Source organism: Lithobates pipiens, unplaced genomic scaffold (genome assembly GCF_037356315.1).
Source record: "Lithobates pipiens isolate NorthernLeopardFrog02 unplaced genomic scaffold, aLitPip1_a1.2 Scaffold_3, whole genome shotgun sequence".
Taxonomy (NCBI): Eukaryota; Metazoa; Chordata; class Amphibia; order Anura; family Ranidae; genus Lithobates; species Lithobates pipiens.
Window position 1 is genome coordinate 230,228,032 of NW_027507790.1, and position 15,949 is coordinate 230,243,980.

General features: G+C 42.1%; 1 protein-coding gene across 2 annotated transcripts in view; it reads left to right on the forward strand.

Moving 5' to 3' along the window:
- Positions 1-14,405, forward strand: part of PRLR (prolactin receptor) — a 97,804-nt gene extending 83,399 nt beyond the window's left edge. For both annotated transcript variants that reach the window (XM_077462872.1, XM_077462873.1), the window contains exons 6-9: positions 3,920-4,061; positions 5,528-5,627; positions 8,759-8,828; positions 13,177-14,405. In XM_077462872.1, the coding sequence (XP_077318998.1) occupies positions 3,920-4,061; positions 5,528-5,627; positions 8,759-8,828; positions 13,177-14,169 (1,305 nt within the window). In that variant the 3' untranslated portion in view covers positions 14,170-14,405. The remainder of the gene's footprint in view (positions 1-3,919; positions 4,062-5,527; positions 5,628-8,758; positions 8,829-13,176) is intronic.
- Positions 14,406-15,949: the final 1,544 nt, after the last annotated feature.

Here is a 15,949-nt window from a genome sequence, read left to right on the forward strand (position 1 = left end):
TTGTGCTTGTCTAGGGGTTCCCGAGGTTGATGGCCCAATAACCGACACTTTAATCCCTTTTTAGAAATTTTTATTTGCATGAAACGTTGAAGAAAACATAGTCTCTCAGTTGGGAATAGAGGGTATGAGTAGGAAAGCTCAGGTACTTTGGAAACTGCTGACACTTGAAATGTCTCTCGCTAGACGATCCAGGGAATAGCCACTCACAACTGGATACAGCTGTCGGATAAATCCTGGTTTATGGATTTAGCAGCTGACAAGTGGTTCAAACTTAGCAAAGTCTCTGCCACAGACTTGGTTGTAAAACTTCAGATGAACACAGAAAGTCTCTCACAGGAACTTAGTTGTAACCGAAGGATGAAATTAGGAACTTTCTTACTGTACCAGAATCTTGCAGCCAGTCCGGCGATACCGTAAGAATGCAGATTTATTTATTGTCCTTTCAGCTCAGCTTCCAGGCTCTTACCGAGCAGCCAGCCTCGTGCATGGCCCTCTTCTGAAGAGTCCTCCCCTGGTTGCGTTTTGAGTTGCTGGGCCTCTCCAAACCTGAGATGGCACCGGACCACCTTGAAATCCTCCTCCCAGTTACTGTGCCTCGGACTAGCCAGTCTCGAGACTCGGAAACCGATGGATCCGCACCCCAGGCATGAGGGCCTCCGGGGCTGGTCAGGAGGACCAGGACCATGGAGTCAGAACATACGGAACCCAGAACCACGTGACCTCCACGTGACGCACCTTAAGTACCCTCTCCCAGAATACACAGCGAGACAATGCACCCACTGATTGGCTCCGAGAGAGAGATTGGTACCCAATGCTTCCAACCAGACTGCATTCCAGTGCCTGTCAGAGATGATACATGCACCTATGACCAGGCAGAACATAGTACAGTCCTGCCAGAATCACAATTTGCATAATTTAACCCTAAGACCCCAACTATGGTCTTAGAAAAAATTAAATTTACAAAACAGGACTACCGACGCTACACAGGCTTACAAAAAAGGCTGACACAAAGACATAATGTATTATTTGGTGTTACCACATCTCAAATAGGGGCAGCACCAGTGTCAGCCCTCAAAAAGCACTCCGCCAGATGTGGCCTATGTGTCACTTCCTCACAGAGCACTGATATACCCAGCTGCTGTCGCAGTCCATGGTCACCCACCCATACAACACACCATTATAGATTGCAATAAAAACCTCCGTCTTTAATAAAATATTTATTTTAAAAAAATGATCTTATTCGGATTGTATAAATAATGATGTGGCATATCCACTCTCAAAAAAAGCCCAGAAACCACTATATTCTTCATTCTAAAGAGGATCTTTCTACTTTAAAAACTCTAACTAGTCAGTTTAGGAGTCATAGTTTTATGGGCAGGAGCCTGGCTTATTGTACCTATTTTAGGAGAGTCTTCTAATGAGATTGCAGGCCACACCCACCCCACCATATACCTTCCCCAGATACAACAAATTAAATAAAACAACAAACCAGAAGTTTGTCAAAAATTTGTCGTGGCACTTTTATTGCTTTTAAGCAATAACAGCCTTTATAACTCTATTATTATCAACAAATAACAGCATAAATTCAAAGAAACAATATTTTTTTCTTGCTCAGTTTTCAGAACTCGAGCAACAGTACCACCTATTTACATAGAAGTAACCCGTGACCCTACCACATAACAGTGATCGCCACTGGGGCGGGAGGAAGAGAGCTTTTTCCTTCTTGCTCTGGCCACCGGGAAAGGGGGGAAGCCCCTTTCCAGCTGCCCTTGTATAGCCTATCCTGGTCTTCCAGAATATTCCCAGTATTTTAATTGGTTTCTACAGGATCTCCTAGTCTCCATTCTTAAAGAGACAGTATCCCCTAAATGCCTGTTCCCACTAAATCTGGAGGGCCATAGTTTGGAGACCCCTGCACTAAATGCTAATTAATGCTGCATTCGAAATAACATGGGATAGGGTGGTCACATTCTCAGGAAAGTGGGCCCACATTGTGTCCCCTTTTTTCATTCTGAGACAGGTTAGCTTGTAGCAGAGAGGCAGAGCCGGTGCTACCACTAGACAAACTCCCGAATGAATGGAAGCAAGCAAATATTCATTGATGGGCACTGGTAGGCTGCATTTGATGGGCACTGATGAGGCTGCATTTGATGGGTGCTGTTGAGGTTGCATTTGATGGGTGCTGCTAGGCTCCATTGATGGGAGCGCTGGTAGGCTCCATTGATGGGTGCTGGTGAGACTGCACTTGATGGGCGCTGGTGAGGCTGCATTAATTGGCGCTGGTAGGCTGCATTGATGGGCGCTGGTGGGCTGCATTTGGTGGGCACTTCCTTAAAAAGGTGGGGTATACATGGGCATAGCAAAGGGGGTGGAGCCAAGTAGTAGGGGCAGCAAAATTAGGTTTTTGCCTAGAGTTTAAAAAAATCCTTGCACCAGCCCTGCAGAGAGGAAGAGTGTTAAGGTGGCCAGTAGAATTTTGTTTTCAATTCTATGTTCAGTTTTGGGATGAACATACACATTACAATAAATACATTTTTCCCCTAAACAAAATGTACATTCAAAGTTAGAATTTTTTTTGTTCAGGAAAAGTATCCCATTCTTTTCCTTGATTTTCTTTGTCACTATGATTGAAATCAATTATCAATTTCACCCTATGAACTATTAAGAAATCAAACGAGCATTCCGAAAATAAATTTTTTCGAAAGGAATTCTACTGGTGCATGGCCAGGCTTTTAGGCTGGATTCACACCTATGCAGTTTTAGTGCTTTTTGCATTTTGCAGATTTGCACTACAGTCCATTCACCATGGTTTCCTATGGAACACGTTCTGTAGTGCAAATATGCAAAATGCAAAAAGCACTAAAAATGCACAAAAAAAAAGCACAAAAAAAGTGTGAATCCAGCCTTAGCCAGGAGGAATGCAGGAGAAGAATGGAAGACAAAGAGCAGTCAGTGGTGTCTTTTTAGTACAGTAAAACCTTGGTTTGAGTAACTTGATTTGAGTGTGTTTTGCAAGACAAGCTAAATTTTCCAATAAATTTTGACTTGATATACAAGCAAAAAAGAGAAGAGATGTGCCTCTAAGTGTAGCAATATGGTTACATTTAATGAAGGTACAACAGTTAGCAATTCACATGGTTGATGAAAAAAAACAGGCACAACTAAATATGCAGACATCTGTGGTAAAGATGTCCACATAGACCGTCCTCCGCACTGCCATCAGTGTCATCACTGCCGCGAAGCGCTCCTTGAGCGCTTCAAATCTCACTTTCAGGGTAGTCTTCACGGTCATGATTGCAGACTGACCGCAGTGAAAGCCAGCGGTGCAGAGGACAGTCTATGTGGACAGCTTTACCCCAGATGCCTGCATACTTAGATGTGCCTCTTTTAATCAACCATGTGAGTTTCTAAATGTTGTACCTTCATTAAATGTAACCATATTGCTACACTTAGAGGCGCCTCTCTTCTCTTTTATACTCTGGAGCTCCTGCGGGATTTTGCTTTTAATCCCCTTCTGGAGGCTTCCATTTGTAGATGGACATTTTATAGTTACACAACCCAAATTGCTATAATCTTTTTATATGGACTATAAACTGAAAGACCCTTTGAATAAATGGTTGTGGAACGCATCATCTGAGTTTCCATTAGTTTTTATGGGGAAATTCGATTTGATATACAAGTGCTTTGGATTACAAGCATATTTACGGAATGAATTATGCTCGCAATCCAAGGTTTTACTGTATATCCTCTATACTAGAGGATATACTATTCTATAACAAGAACAGCCAACATCTAAATGTTCAAATGTATTGGGTGAGTGTGGGAAATCTAGACAGTTCTTGCTTTGGTACATATGGCATACAGTAATATTTTCTTCTTCGCATGTGGATGCTGATCATTGCCTTGTCTCATCTTGTAGACGCATACTGTTGACCATCAAACCAAGCTGAAGGTGTTTAGCTTGACACCTGGGGAGAACTATGTGGTCCAGGTCCGATGCAAGGCTGACAGCAAGCACTGGAGTGAATGGAGTGAGGAAAACTATATTAAGATTCCTGGAGGTAATGATCTAATCTATGTGACTCATCACATCATCTGACAAAGCTCTTACAGTAAATATTACTGACATAAACAAAGAAAATTGACTAGATAACCCCTCGTTCACATTGGGAGAAGGGATCTCACCGCTCCAGAAGCACACATGCAGGCTGTAAACTAGCAACAGACGAAAAACAAGCTCTGGACTGCCACACTCTTCAGAAGACGTTTCGCAATAGCTGTAGTGCTTATTCATAACCAATAATAAGCACTACAGCTAGTGCGAAACGTCAGCAATTTTTCCTTGTTTGCTGTGTTTGTTGAGCTGTGATGTGATTTTCCAATAAAAGAAAGTGGTCTTCTGAAGAGTACGGCAGTCCAGAGCTTGTTTTTCATCTGTCCCTCGTTCACCTTGACTGCAGCTTTGAAATCGTGCGACTTCATCGGACTTGGAAGACATCTGTGTAGCTTCATGCACAGATGTCTATGCAAGTCGCACCCGAAATCGTCAAAAGTAGTGCAGGAACTACATTTTCAAATTGGTGCGGAACTGCAATGTTGGCATCGCACCGATTTGTACAGTGCGACAGCTAGCAATAGGGTGCGATGTGCCATGTGATTTGACCTGTCACATCACATGACAAGTCGCTCCAATGTGAACGAGGGTTAACACTTTTTTAACATCATTGTTTTAACAGCTTTAAAGTACACTTCCATGCAAAAAATAATAATTACATTTTTATGTTAAAAAATAACGGCAAACGACTAAATTGCCACACAAACCAGAATTAGGCCCCTTTCAAACTGTTGGACACTTGAGGTCCGCCGTCAAAACTGACATGAACGGGCGCTCCATGCTAGTCTATGGAGCAACGGATGTCAGCGGTGACATGTCCGCTGACATCCGATCCGGTCCGATCCGCTAAAAGCAGACGGATGGCCCTACGTTCAGATCCATCGCTGGCAGATCGGATGAGATTTGATGAAAACGGACATGATGTCCGCTTTCATCCGATCTCTCCATAGAAACCAGCGGCCCTCGACAAGCCCCTCCCCACTCAATGAGCAGAGAGGGACCTGTCATCCGCCGGTTAAGTGGAGAGATCTCCCGCTGAGCTTGCTGACAGAGGCGGACTCCGTGGAAGCGGATCCGCCTAGTGTGAATGAGGCCTTAAGCCTTGTTGGCAGCTTGAAGTGCTGAGCTGCACCAGATTTTGCAGTTTTCCAGTTTTTAGTAAATCAACCCCAGAGTTTCTATTAAAGTGTATGAAAAGCCAAAACCTTTGTACTAGTTTTGTACAGAGTGGAGAAGGTTAGATAGAGCCCCTGTTGGGATTTTTCTTGCTTTGGAGACTTAAAAAAAACAAGTTTTGTTGGGGCATACACATAAATTGTATTTCTTCACTTTATCTGAATGACAGTGCCCCTTTCATAAATTGAATATTATGTCTGTTTCTAACCCATTAACAACTTATTCTGTGCACTCAAGGTCCAAGGAAAAGAGACATGACACTGTGGATATCAGTTGCTGTGCTGTCTGTTGTGATTTGTCTCACAATGATTTGGACAATGGCATTAAAAGGATGCAGGTAAGTCTTTTAGTTGTAGAGTAACTAAAGTGTATCCATAGCTAAAAAGTGGTCTCCAAACTGCTGCCCAGGGGCTGAATGCGGCTTGTCTTTATTTGGTCCATGGGATACTATTCCTCCCACTGATACAGGGCATTATTACTCCCACTGACACCAACAATGGGGTAATAATTGCTGCACTGACACCAACAATGGAGGACTATTCCACCCACTGAGACAAATGATCGGGCACTATTCCTTCGACTAACATTAATGATGGAGCACATTTCCTTCCACTGAAGCCAATAACGGGTCACTAATCCTCCCACTAACACAAACGATGGGGCACTATTCCTCCCACTGACACCAATGATCGGGCACTATTCCTTCCACTGACATCAATGATGTGGCACATTTCCTTCCACTGACACCAATAGTGGGGCACTAATCCTCCCACTAACACAAACGATGGGGCACTATTCCTGCCACTGACACCAATGATGGGGCACTATTCCTCCCAATGACACCAATGATGGGGCATTATTCCTCCCACTGATACCACCAATGGGGCTCTATGGGTCACTATTCCCCCACTAACACCAACGATAGGGCATTAATAATTCCCCTAATACCAAACATGGGACATTATTTACTCCTTCTGACCCCAGGATATTTTCTACTACCACTGGCCATGGTCCGACCCCCCTAAACTCTGAACCACAGTAAATTAGCTCTTTGTTTAGAAAGTTTGTAGACCTCTGGTGTAGGGAATCGTTAGAACCCAGTCACTTTTTTGAAGCAGGGAAGATTTCCCTTCACTCCTGTATCAGGACAACAATAGGAGATAAGAGGATTTCTCCAAAGTGAAAAAAATGTGGAGTTCATGGGTAACTTCACATTTTGCAATGTTGGAATGCACGTAAAAGTGCAAGAGTTCTCGCAGTGCACAAAAATCTGCTTTTTGCATTCGCACTGCTGTGCTATTATTTCTTAATGTCATCCCAACACACCTTGCTAACACACGCCAAAACACATGGTACCAGAAATTTGTATTTTCCATCATTTTCTATCGGGACAGTGGCTACCAGGTCAGGTAGAGAGGGTGAGATAGACAGCAATATTAACATGATTAGGGTTCTAACTCTTCCATTCTCTAATCACATTCTAGTCACTAGATGGCGTGGATGGTTAGAGGAAATAAATATGTAAATTAATATCGGTAGTTACTATCTGATGATCTTCAGCAACATCAAGTGGCCATAATGCAGTACTTTCCTGAACTATTCTGTTTTTGTAACATCCAACCTATAGAGAGGATTGCCTGAGAACATATGATTTTGCTCTGTTGCATAAAAACAAATGTACCAGCTATGCAACTTTTTTTTTTTTATTATTTATTATTATTTTTATAACTATAGATGTGTGTATATACAGTATAGAGAGACTGAGCACTGAGTATTTCGGAATTTTTATTTTAATCCCAGTAATGGGAAGTCTGATCACAATGCCAAAAAAAAAGAATTTAGAGATTTGAACGATGCTGACAGCAATAGAAGGGACTTTTTAAAGTTAAGAATACATACTCTGCTAAACTTTACTAAACATTCCTACTTTTCAAAAAAAAAAAAATATATATATATATATATATATATATATATACTATATGTTATATATATTTTTTTTTTTGCTGGAAATGGAAAACTTGTTTTCTTGACACCCTCCCAGGAGTTCCTGACACAGTGCCAGACATCTAGGAAATTACTCATGAAGGTGGATTGGACAAGGGAAATATTTTTATTATAGGTTATTACCACATAATCCTATAGAATTTCAGCTAAAAGCAATTGAGTCGATGGCACCAGCATTGCTTTCATGCAGTGTTGGTGTCCCGGGATGTAATGGAAATTTTCAGCTAGAAATGTTTATATTCTTTCCATGTTAAGTGGGTTTCCTCTATGCACTCCAGTATTTTTTCAAGGGCGTAAAAAAAAATATTCAAATAGGTTTCTGTCTAAAAATGGGCCCTGTGTGTTTTGCTTGCGTTGCTGCCACTCGAACATCAGTTTTTTAGCACATCAGAAGCAGAAGTTGAGCAGTGAAATGCCCCCCAGTGAAAGTACCATTGAATATATGAATAGCCTAATGTGGACACCCCTCAGAATGACTGAGATCAGATGTTTTCAGGTGAAGTGTTCTGTCATAGCGGAATTCTAGGGCAAATAGAAATCCTCCCTTGCAATGGGTCTGTCCCTGCACTGCAAGGGTTAAATGTTGTTTAGGTCTAGGGAACCAGAAAAACACTTTTACTTATCCAATGCTCCGTCCCCCGTAGGTTCCTATGAGTTGTAAGGCCAGTCCCCGTAGCCTCTTCTCCCCTATGCCCCAGCACCTTAATGCCCTCTGATGTTATCCATTTCAATGCAGAGCCCATAGACCTGCGTGGATGCTGAAAGAAAGTCCACTGCCAGAGCATAGGGGAGGGCAAGTGGAGGATTGGCTAAGCAAAAATGCTGTTAGAGGTTCCCTAGACCTAAATCAGCCTTTAACCCATGCAGCGTTTTTGTTCTTCCCAGAGATGGGCTTTAATGCATCATCATTCAAAGACATTTTACATAGTCATGCACTTTCAACAATTTGGGGAAGCGCCTTCCCTGTTCCAGAATAACTGGCTGTGCCCATGTACCCCAAGCCAACTCCATACAAAAATGGTTTGGTGTGGAGAACTGGAGTGGCCTGCACAGAGCCCTGGCCTCAATCTTACTGGACATCTTTAGGCTGAATTAGAAGACTGATTGTGAGCCAGGTCTTTTCCATCCATCATAAGTATTTAACCTTACCAATGCTCTTTTGGCTGAATTGGCACCAATTTAAATAGACACACTCCAAAATCTTGTGGAAAGTATACCCAGATGGGTGGTAGCTGTGATAGCTGCAAAGGAATATCTCCCATGGTTTTGAAATTGGATGCCCAGCAAGCTCATATAGTAGAGATGGAAAGATATTTACTGACTTTTGACTATGTAATAGCAGATATTAGCTTTATACAGTTAGTGAATAATCACTAAATAGGTTAAACATACTTCAGTTTTGGTTGATCTGGTTGGTTTGTCAGAGTTTCATTTCAATTTTCTTTTCTACCATTTTTCTTCCAGTTGGATGTCCTGTATATGTCCTCCTGTTCCTGGACCAAAAATAATGGGATTTGATACCCAGCTCCTCAAGGTAACAGTTTTTTTCCAAGCTTTAACCACTATGTTATTGTACATGTAAGTAGTAGTACTAACCAGATTTCTGCCACGTACACACGACCGGACTTTTCGACATCAAAAGTCAGACAGAACGAATCCGGACAATTCGATGGTGTGTGGGCTCCATCAGACCTTTGCTGTCCAAAAATCTGACGGACTTTAGAAATAGAACATGTTTCAAATTTTTCTGCCGGAACCCAGTTCCTATTGAGAAATCCGTTCATGTGTATGCTAGTCCGACTGACAAAAACCTATGCTAGGGCAGCTATTGGCTACTGGCTAAGAACTTCCTTATTCTAGTCCGGTCCTACCTCATCACGTTCAAATCCATTGGACTTTGGTGTGATTGTGTTTGGCCAAGTTCGTTCATTTGGAAAGTCCATCAGAACTCTGCCGAAAGTCCGTTGGGAAGACCGTCGGACCTAGTCAGTCGAAAAGTCCAGTCGTGTGTACGTGGCATTAGACTGCCATAGGATATACATTTCTATATTGTGGATTGACACATAGGGGTTTATTTACTAAAGGCAAATCCACTTTGAACTACAAGTGCCTTTAATAAATCAACCCCATATTGTTACAGAAATAACTTGACAAATATTGAATTAAAAAAAAAAACTTTTTATAGTGTTCACCACACAAGTTTAAAATTACTTCACATACTTTATCTTTTGTGGGTTGCTAGAAGTGCAGAGGACTGTTTATGGTTTTGGTCAACTCAATCTGCTCTGAACTTCTGATGGAACTTCAACCAAATTCTTTTTCAGTTTTGGATAGAGCAGGTATGGTTAAAACCTTTGTTAGGTTTTCTGTAGCTGTCAGGGAGAGGTGTCCTCACCTCCTGTCTATGGGACACAACAATAAATAAATAAAAATGTCCCCATTGGGAAACCAAACAGGGTTGCACAATTTTACCCCTATATCCAAAAAAAGTACACCCCTACACCTTGCTATTTGCATTAACTTGTTGATTAAGCCTGTATTGTGGCTTAAAGTGGAACTTCACCCAAAAAGAGGAAGCTCCACTCTCCCCCCCCCCCCCCCCACTTCCGGCTGGATCATTGTGGTGATCTGAGCGGAAGTTTGGCTCTCCCTCCTTACCCCGCAGCCCTCTGGGACACATCACCGGTCCCAGAAGACTGCAGGACCAATCACAAAGTGCCGTGTGGGTCGCGCATGAGTAGATGGAAACAGGCTGGGAAGCCACAAGGCTTCACTGCCGGTTTCCATTAGCCAAGATGCTGGTACCAGTCTGTGCATCACACACCAAGGATCCGTTTCTAATTTTTGGTCCAAGTGAGGAAGTATAATGTAGGGCTGTCTTACTGAGCAGGCACCCCTGGGCACTGCCTGTGTACATGTACATGTGTGTCTGTGTACATGTATGTGTACATGTATGTGTCTGTATGTGTCTGTGTACATGTGTGTGTGTGTGTCTGTTTACATGTGTGTCTGTGTACATGTGTGTGCCTGTGTACATGTGTGTGTGTGCCTGTGTACATGTGTGTGTGCCTGTGTATGTGTGTGTGTGTGTGTCTGTGTACATGTGTGTGTGTCTGTGTACATGTGTGTGTGCCTGTGTACATGTGTGTGTGTCTGTGTACATATGTGTGTGTTTTGTGTATGTGTGTGTGTCTGTGTACATGTGTGTGCCTTTGTCAGTGTACGTGTGTGTGTCTGTGTGCATGTGTGTGTGTACATGTGCATGTGTGTCTGTGTACGTGTGTGTGTCATATATACACATGTGAGGGGGGATGAGACCGTTTAGGCATTAGGGGGGGCGGAAAGAGCATACAGATGTGAGGGAGGCTACAAGTGTACAGGTATTAGGGGGGCCACAAGTGCATGGGTGTGAAGGGGGGCTGCGAGCGTACAGATGAGAGGGGGGCTGAGAGAGTACAACTCTCTCAGGGATTTTCTATACCAAAGACATGTAGCAGAATACATTTTGGCCTACATTTATGAAGACATGTTTTACATTTTTGTAATTTGATATGTTTCATAGCAGGAAGTAGAAAATATTGTACTTTAATTCTTAGGAGTAGGTGCGTAAATTGGGCAGGCTTGTAGGGGCCCCATAGCATTACTTTGCCCAGGGGCCCATGATGCTATTAAGATGGCCCTGGTATTATGCATGAGTGCAGAGGGCTGCTTATGGAATTGGTCTTTTAAATCTGCTCTGAACTTCTAAAGGAACTTTAATCAAATACTTTTTTCAGTTTTGGATAGAGCCGGTATGGTTAAAATCTTTGTTAAGTTTTCTGTAGCTGTCAGGGAGAAACATCCTTCTCTGATGGAACTTTGTCCTTGACAACTACAGAAAACTTAACAAAGGTTTTAAGCATTTTCTTAAATTTCTTCTGTGTTACGAGTAAAATTACAATGGTAACTATTGAAATAGTGAAGCAATGACCATTATCTGGATATGTTAATCTTCATCAAGCCTTAACATAGGTTTCGTAGTGCATTCTGTCATCATTTTATTAACATTGACTGCTCAAGCCCTGAAGAATGCATTGGCTGTAATTGATGCTCTTATCCATTAATTGTTTCAAAAAGTCTTTAAAGTGAGAAGAACTTTTGTACCAACCAAGTGCTCCTCAGTACACATCCAATAATTCACCCCTATGCAGGGCAGACTTTACAAGTGGGAGCAGTCTCTTTAGTGAGTTGTGGGCAGGTGAAGCCCAAGGCAAAGGTACTACCGAGAAGTTTCAGAAGGAACTTGCCCCATGGCAGGAGTACATGAGAGTGTGAATTAATTTTACACTTGCCCAGAGATCCACTTTCACGTAATTTTCCTTGTACTGTATTCCTGCCAAAATTGAAGGCAATGCTTTTGGCCCTAAACCAGGCCTAAGGAACCAGTGACTTAACCTGAACCCCTGTGCTGATCTTTGCTAGGCTTTACACTGATTTGATCCTTTATAAACCAATCACAAAGCAGAAATAGCAATCCAGAGCAGAACATTTCCATTATAAGGCGATTTTGTTTGCTCTCTGCACACACAGCTCAGGTCGGCCCACTATGAAAGATATAGTCATGGGAGCTACAAGAATACCGATGTAGAATTTATGTGTAAGTATGTGCTAACTACTCATTACTTTCCAAGGTACTGTGTAATCCCATACTCCTTGGGCTTTTGTGCACTGGCCTCTTGTCTAGTATATTGCTTTACGTTATTGGTTATTAAATCTTAAAAGGGAACTGCTAATAAACAATTATAGATAGTTGAAACATGTAGTTTTAGCTTCTAAAATACTTGTGATTTTTTTTAGCCAGTCATGTGATTCACACATCAGTTCCAGGTCAATGTAGTCTGCATGTGACTACCCCTATTGGAATCCCCATCTTCCAAAAAATTGGTAGGCCTGCCTGATTGGATACAAATTAAATGGTTTGGTCAGGTATGCTTACATTTTAGTGATGCTAAAAATGATTGTACAGAGATTGCACAATCGGACTACATTGTTTATGACTAAGGGTGACACCCCTATTTAAAGCCTGTAGCTCTACAGCTTTCTGGATCACCTCCTTGCCCCTATTCTCTAGCACAGTGGTTTACAAACTGCGACCCTTTGCTTGCCTTTATCTGACCCTTGGGGCGCTACCCCTTCTACTGATATGAAACACTACTGACAACCAATAGTGGAGCACCATCTCTCCCACTGACACGAATATTGGGGCACTATTCCTCCCAATGATACCAATGATGGGACACTATTCCTCCCCTCAACACCAAATGTGTCAATGTTTACATTGATGCCAGAAAAAATTCCACTTCCACTGGCCATAGTCCAGCCCCCCTAAAGTCTGATGGACAATAAACTGGCTTTTTGTTTGGAAAGTTTGGAGACCCCTGCTCTAGCGCATAGCTGCTGCAGCCTATTGGGAGAATCGTGTTACACATAGAGAAGCATTGAGATATTCTATGACATAAAGCCTATTCATTCTAAATTGTTCTTACTGTCATAGAGTCTTAAATCACTCCTCTGAAAATTTCTTGTTAATCTGCAAAAAGAAGTCAGTTACAAAACTTTTGAGTAGACATACTTTGTGGCAATTCCTTTTGGAAAAAAAGAGCTATTTGCCATCACTCAAACTTTACGACAAATATAGATTTAGTGTAAAATACCATTATCTAATAAAGCCTTTTTGATAATCCTGTATGTGCAACAGCCCGAATCTATATACCTATTTAAGAATAAATTGCTGATATAAAAACTGGTGCACACAAGCCCATACATGGAGTGTAGTTATCTGTGTTTTGCTGTCTTGTTGTTCAATCGCATGCTAATAGTTTTTTTCTTTTATTTCTTGCCAGAGCGGGAAATCTGAAGAACTGTTGAGTGCTTTTGGCTGTCAAGGATTTCCTCCAACCTCTGACTGTGAAGACCTCTTGGTGGAGTTTTTAGAGGTGGATGACAGCAAGGAGCACCTCATGTCCACTCCAGAAAGGGACCCACAAAGCCACCATATTAAAGTTTCCCCTGTGGACACAGACAATGACTCAGGAAGAGGAAGCTGTGACAGTCCATTTGTTCCCTCTGAAGGAAAGAAGGACCAAAGGGTCATCTCCCAGGGTTTCAAGAGTGCTGAAAACAGTACTAATGAGCCTTCTGCAACTACATGCCCGTGGCCTCTACAAAATAAGCTAGACGCCTCATTTTCAAATTACAGTGATAACACTTCTTTTAACTGGCCTAATGGCACTGCAACGGATAACCCGTCTCCAAAGTCATCATACCACAACATCACAGATGTTTGCAAGTTAGCCCTTGGCGCAATGAATGTCAATATGCCAGCATTTCTGATGCCAAATGAAGAAAACAGCCAGCAGAGATTCTTTAGAACAATAGACACCATTGGTGAGGAGAGCCAAAACAAGCAGATTGACTTGGCAGATTTGCATTCCAAGGGTGTGGACCCTGATATGCTACTTTTACTGGCCAACCAGAAGACTTCTTTCATGGTTCCTCGAGCCATGGACTATGTGGAAGTTCATAAAGTTAACCAAAATGACGCCCTAGCATTAATACCAAAACACAAGGAAAACAGAGGCAAAACGGACCAATATTCAGTACTAGTTGCAAATAGGGAATATTCAAAAGTGGAAGGGGTAGAGGGAAACAATGTTTTAGTGTTAATGCCAAATCCGGAGGTTCAAGTCAGCCCTTCCAGTAGTGAAGCTATGAAGGAGTTTGCTCAAAAGGCCCAACAGAGCCAAGCTGTTGGCTTCATCAGACCAGCTCAAAATGAAGGCGATATGCACTCTGCTGGGATGGGGTATTTTGATCCCTCAAGTTTTATGCCTTGATCTTGTTTAATGGGCAGCTGCACAGTGATATGTTAAGTCGGACCAATAGAGCAGGGTGGCAGTGAGTGTACTGCGTAGACTGCACTCACCTTGGTGTCCCCAGTGCTGTGATCTGCCACTTCAAAGCGCCAGTTTGAGTGACTTCCAGTTCCTGTGACTTACTCATAAAATCCCAACCCCAGCCAAAACTTATATTACTTTAAATACGATTAAAAATAAATATTGTCATGATTTTATTGCTGTCTGTGACCCCATTGGGGAATGTTTTACTGTAATTGCTGTCCCTGTGACAGTCTGTGACAGCAGGGTAATAAATTAAGGGATGGGTTATCACCAGCAAATTACAAATAATAAGAATAGCCTGACAGAGGTTATAACCATTCCCCTTTTTATTTAAACAAAATGAAAAATCTTTGTTGCAGTCTGTGTCCTTGCTGGACAGATTTCTAATAACCTCCTGTCCCAACGGAAAGTGAGGGGGAGCTCCACAATGGGGAAACAGCAAAAAAAAAAAACATCAAAATGTTATGCTTTTCAGGCCCAAAAAAGTTTTGGCCGGAGTTGCGATTTACTCTAAGAGTGTTTGATCTTTCTCAGGTCTGGTGAAGACAGAGATATAGGCACTGGTTAAGAAAACGCTTTAGACCAGGTTTTTAAGCAGTGGGTCAGTAACCAATCCTTTCAACCTTTTATCCCACGCACTCCTCTCACCCCTGCCTGGTAGATTAGTGTGGGCTTCCTCTTTAAAGTAGAACTGTAGCCATGCTAAAGACATTCAATGGTGTACATATTCTTAACAAGTAATAAATTAGCTTTACCACAAGCACTAATTGACCTATGTAGCTACAGGTGCTGTGGAGTACTGCATCCTCAAATTTCACAGCAGAAGTCCTTCAAATTTCACAGTAGAAGTCCTTCGAGTCCAGCCTCAGTACTGTTTTTTTGTTTTTCTTCCCTTGCTCCTGCTCTGTGTTAACCTTAGTGATTAGAAGGCACTGTTCACCCCCAGGGGGAGCTGAGCTGCTGTATCACAGCTGTGAGTGTGGACTTGGAGCAGGGGAAGCTGAGCTGCTGTGTCATTGCTAGGAGAGGGGAGAAGGAGAAGCTGAGCAATTAAATCACCATTGGGATGGGGGAGGGGGGGGGGCAGGGGCCAAAAGACAGTGAAAATGTTCTGCTATAAACTTTGATGAATTGTTCCATATTGTCTTCAGCTGCAAAGATCAGTGGGGGATTTTGTTCAAATCTTATTTACTGTTTGTTAAGAATATGTCAGTATTCGGAGGTCCATAGCTTGACCACAGACCTACTTTAAAGTTTATTGCTCAACGTCTCACAGCCAGGCCGGAGCAAATCTGCAGCTGTACATAACAGCCAATCAGGTTTCATCTTTGTAATTAAATGGGCAATATGTTTTCTGTGAACACATTTATTTGCTCCAGTTTTTGAAAACCAGCCCTGGCAAATACAGTTTTTATTTTGTGTGACAAATTAATATTTCTCTTAGCCGTTTAGTCCTAGCTAATGATGTAACTTAGGTTTGTGGCACCTGAGGCCTTAATTATTTTTTTGTAAATTATCAGAATCCAATCTTATGATCAATGTGTGATATTACAAAATGGCTGCTTTTCTGTCCAAGCAGATGGGTCCGCTGTGAACTGCATTCATGTTTCATGGTTGCATTTTCAGGTAAAGTTGCACAATAAGGACAATCCAGGTCTGGGTGTGTAGATCTGCTGTTAATTTTTTTCTTCATTGTTTTTACTTTTTTACAATACTT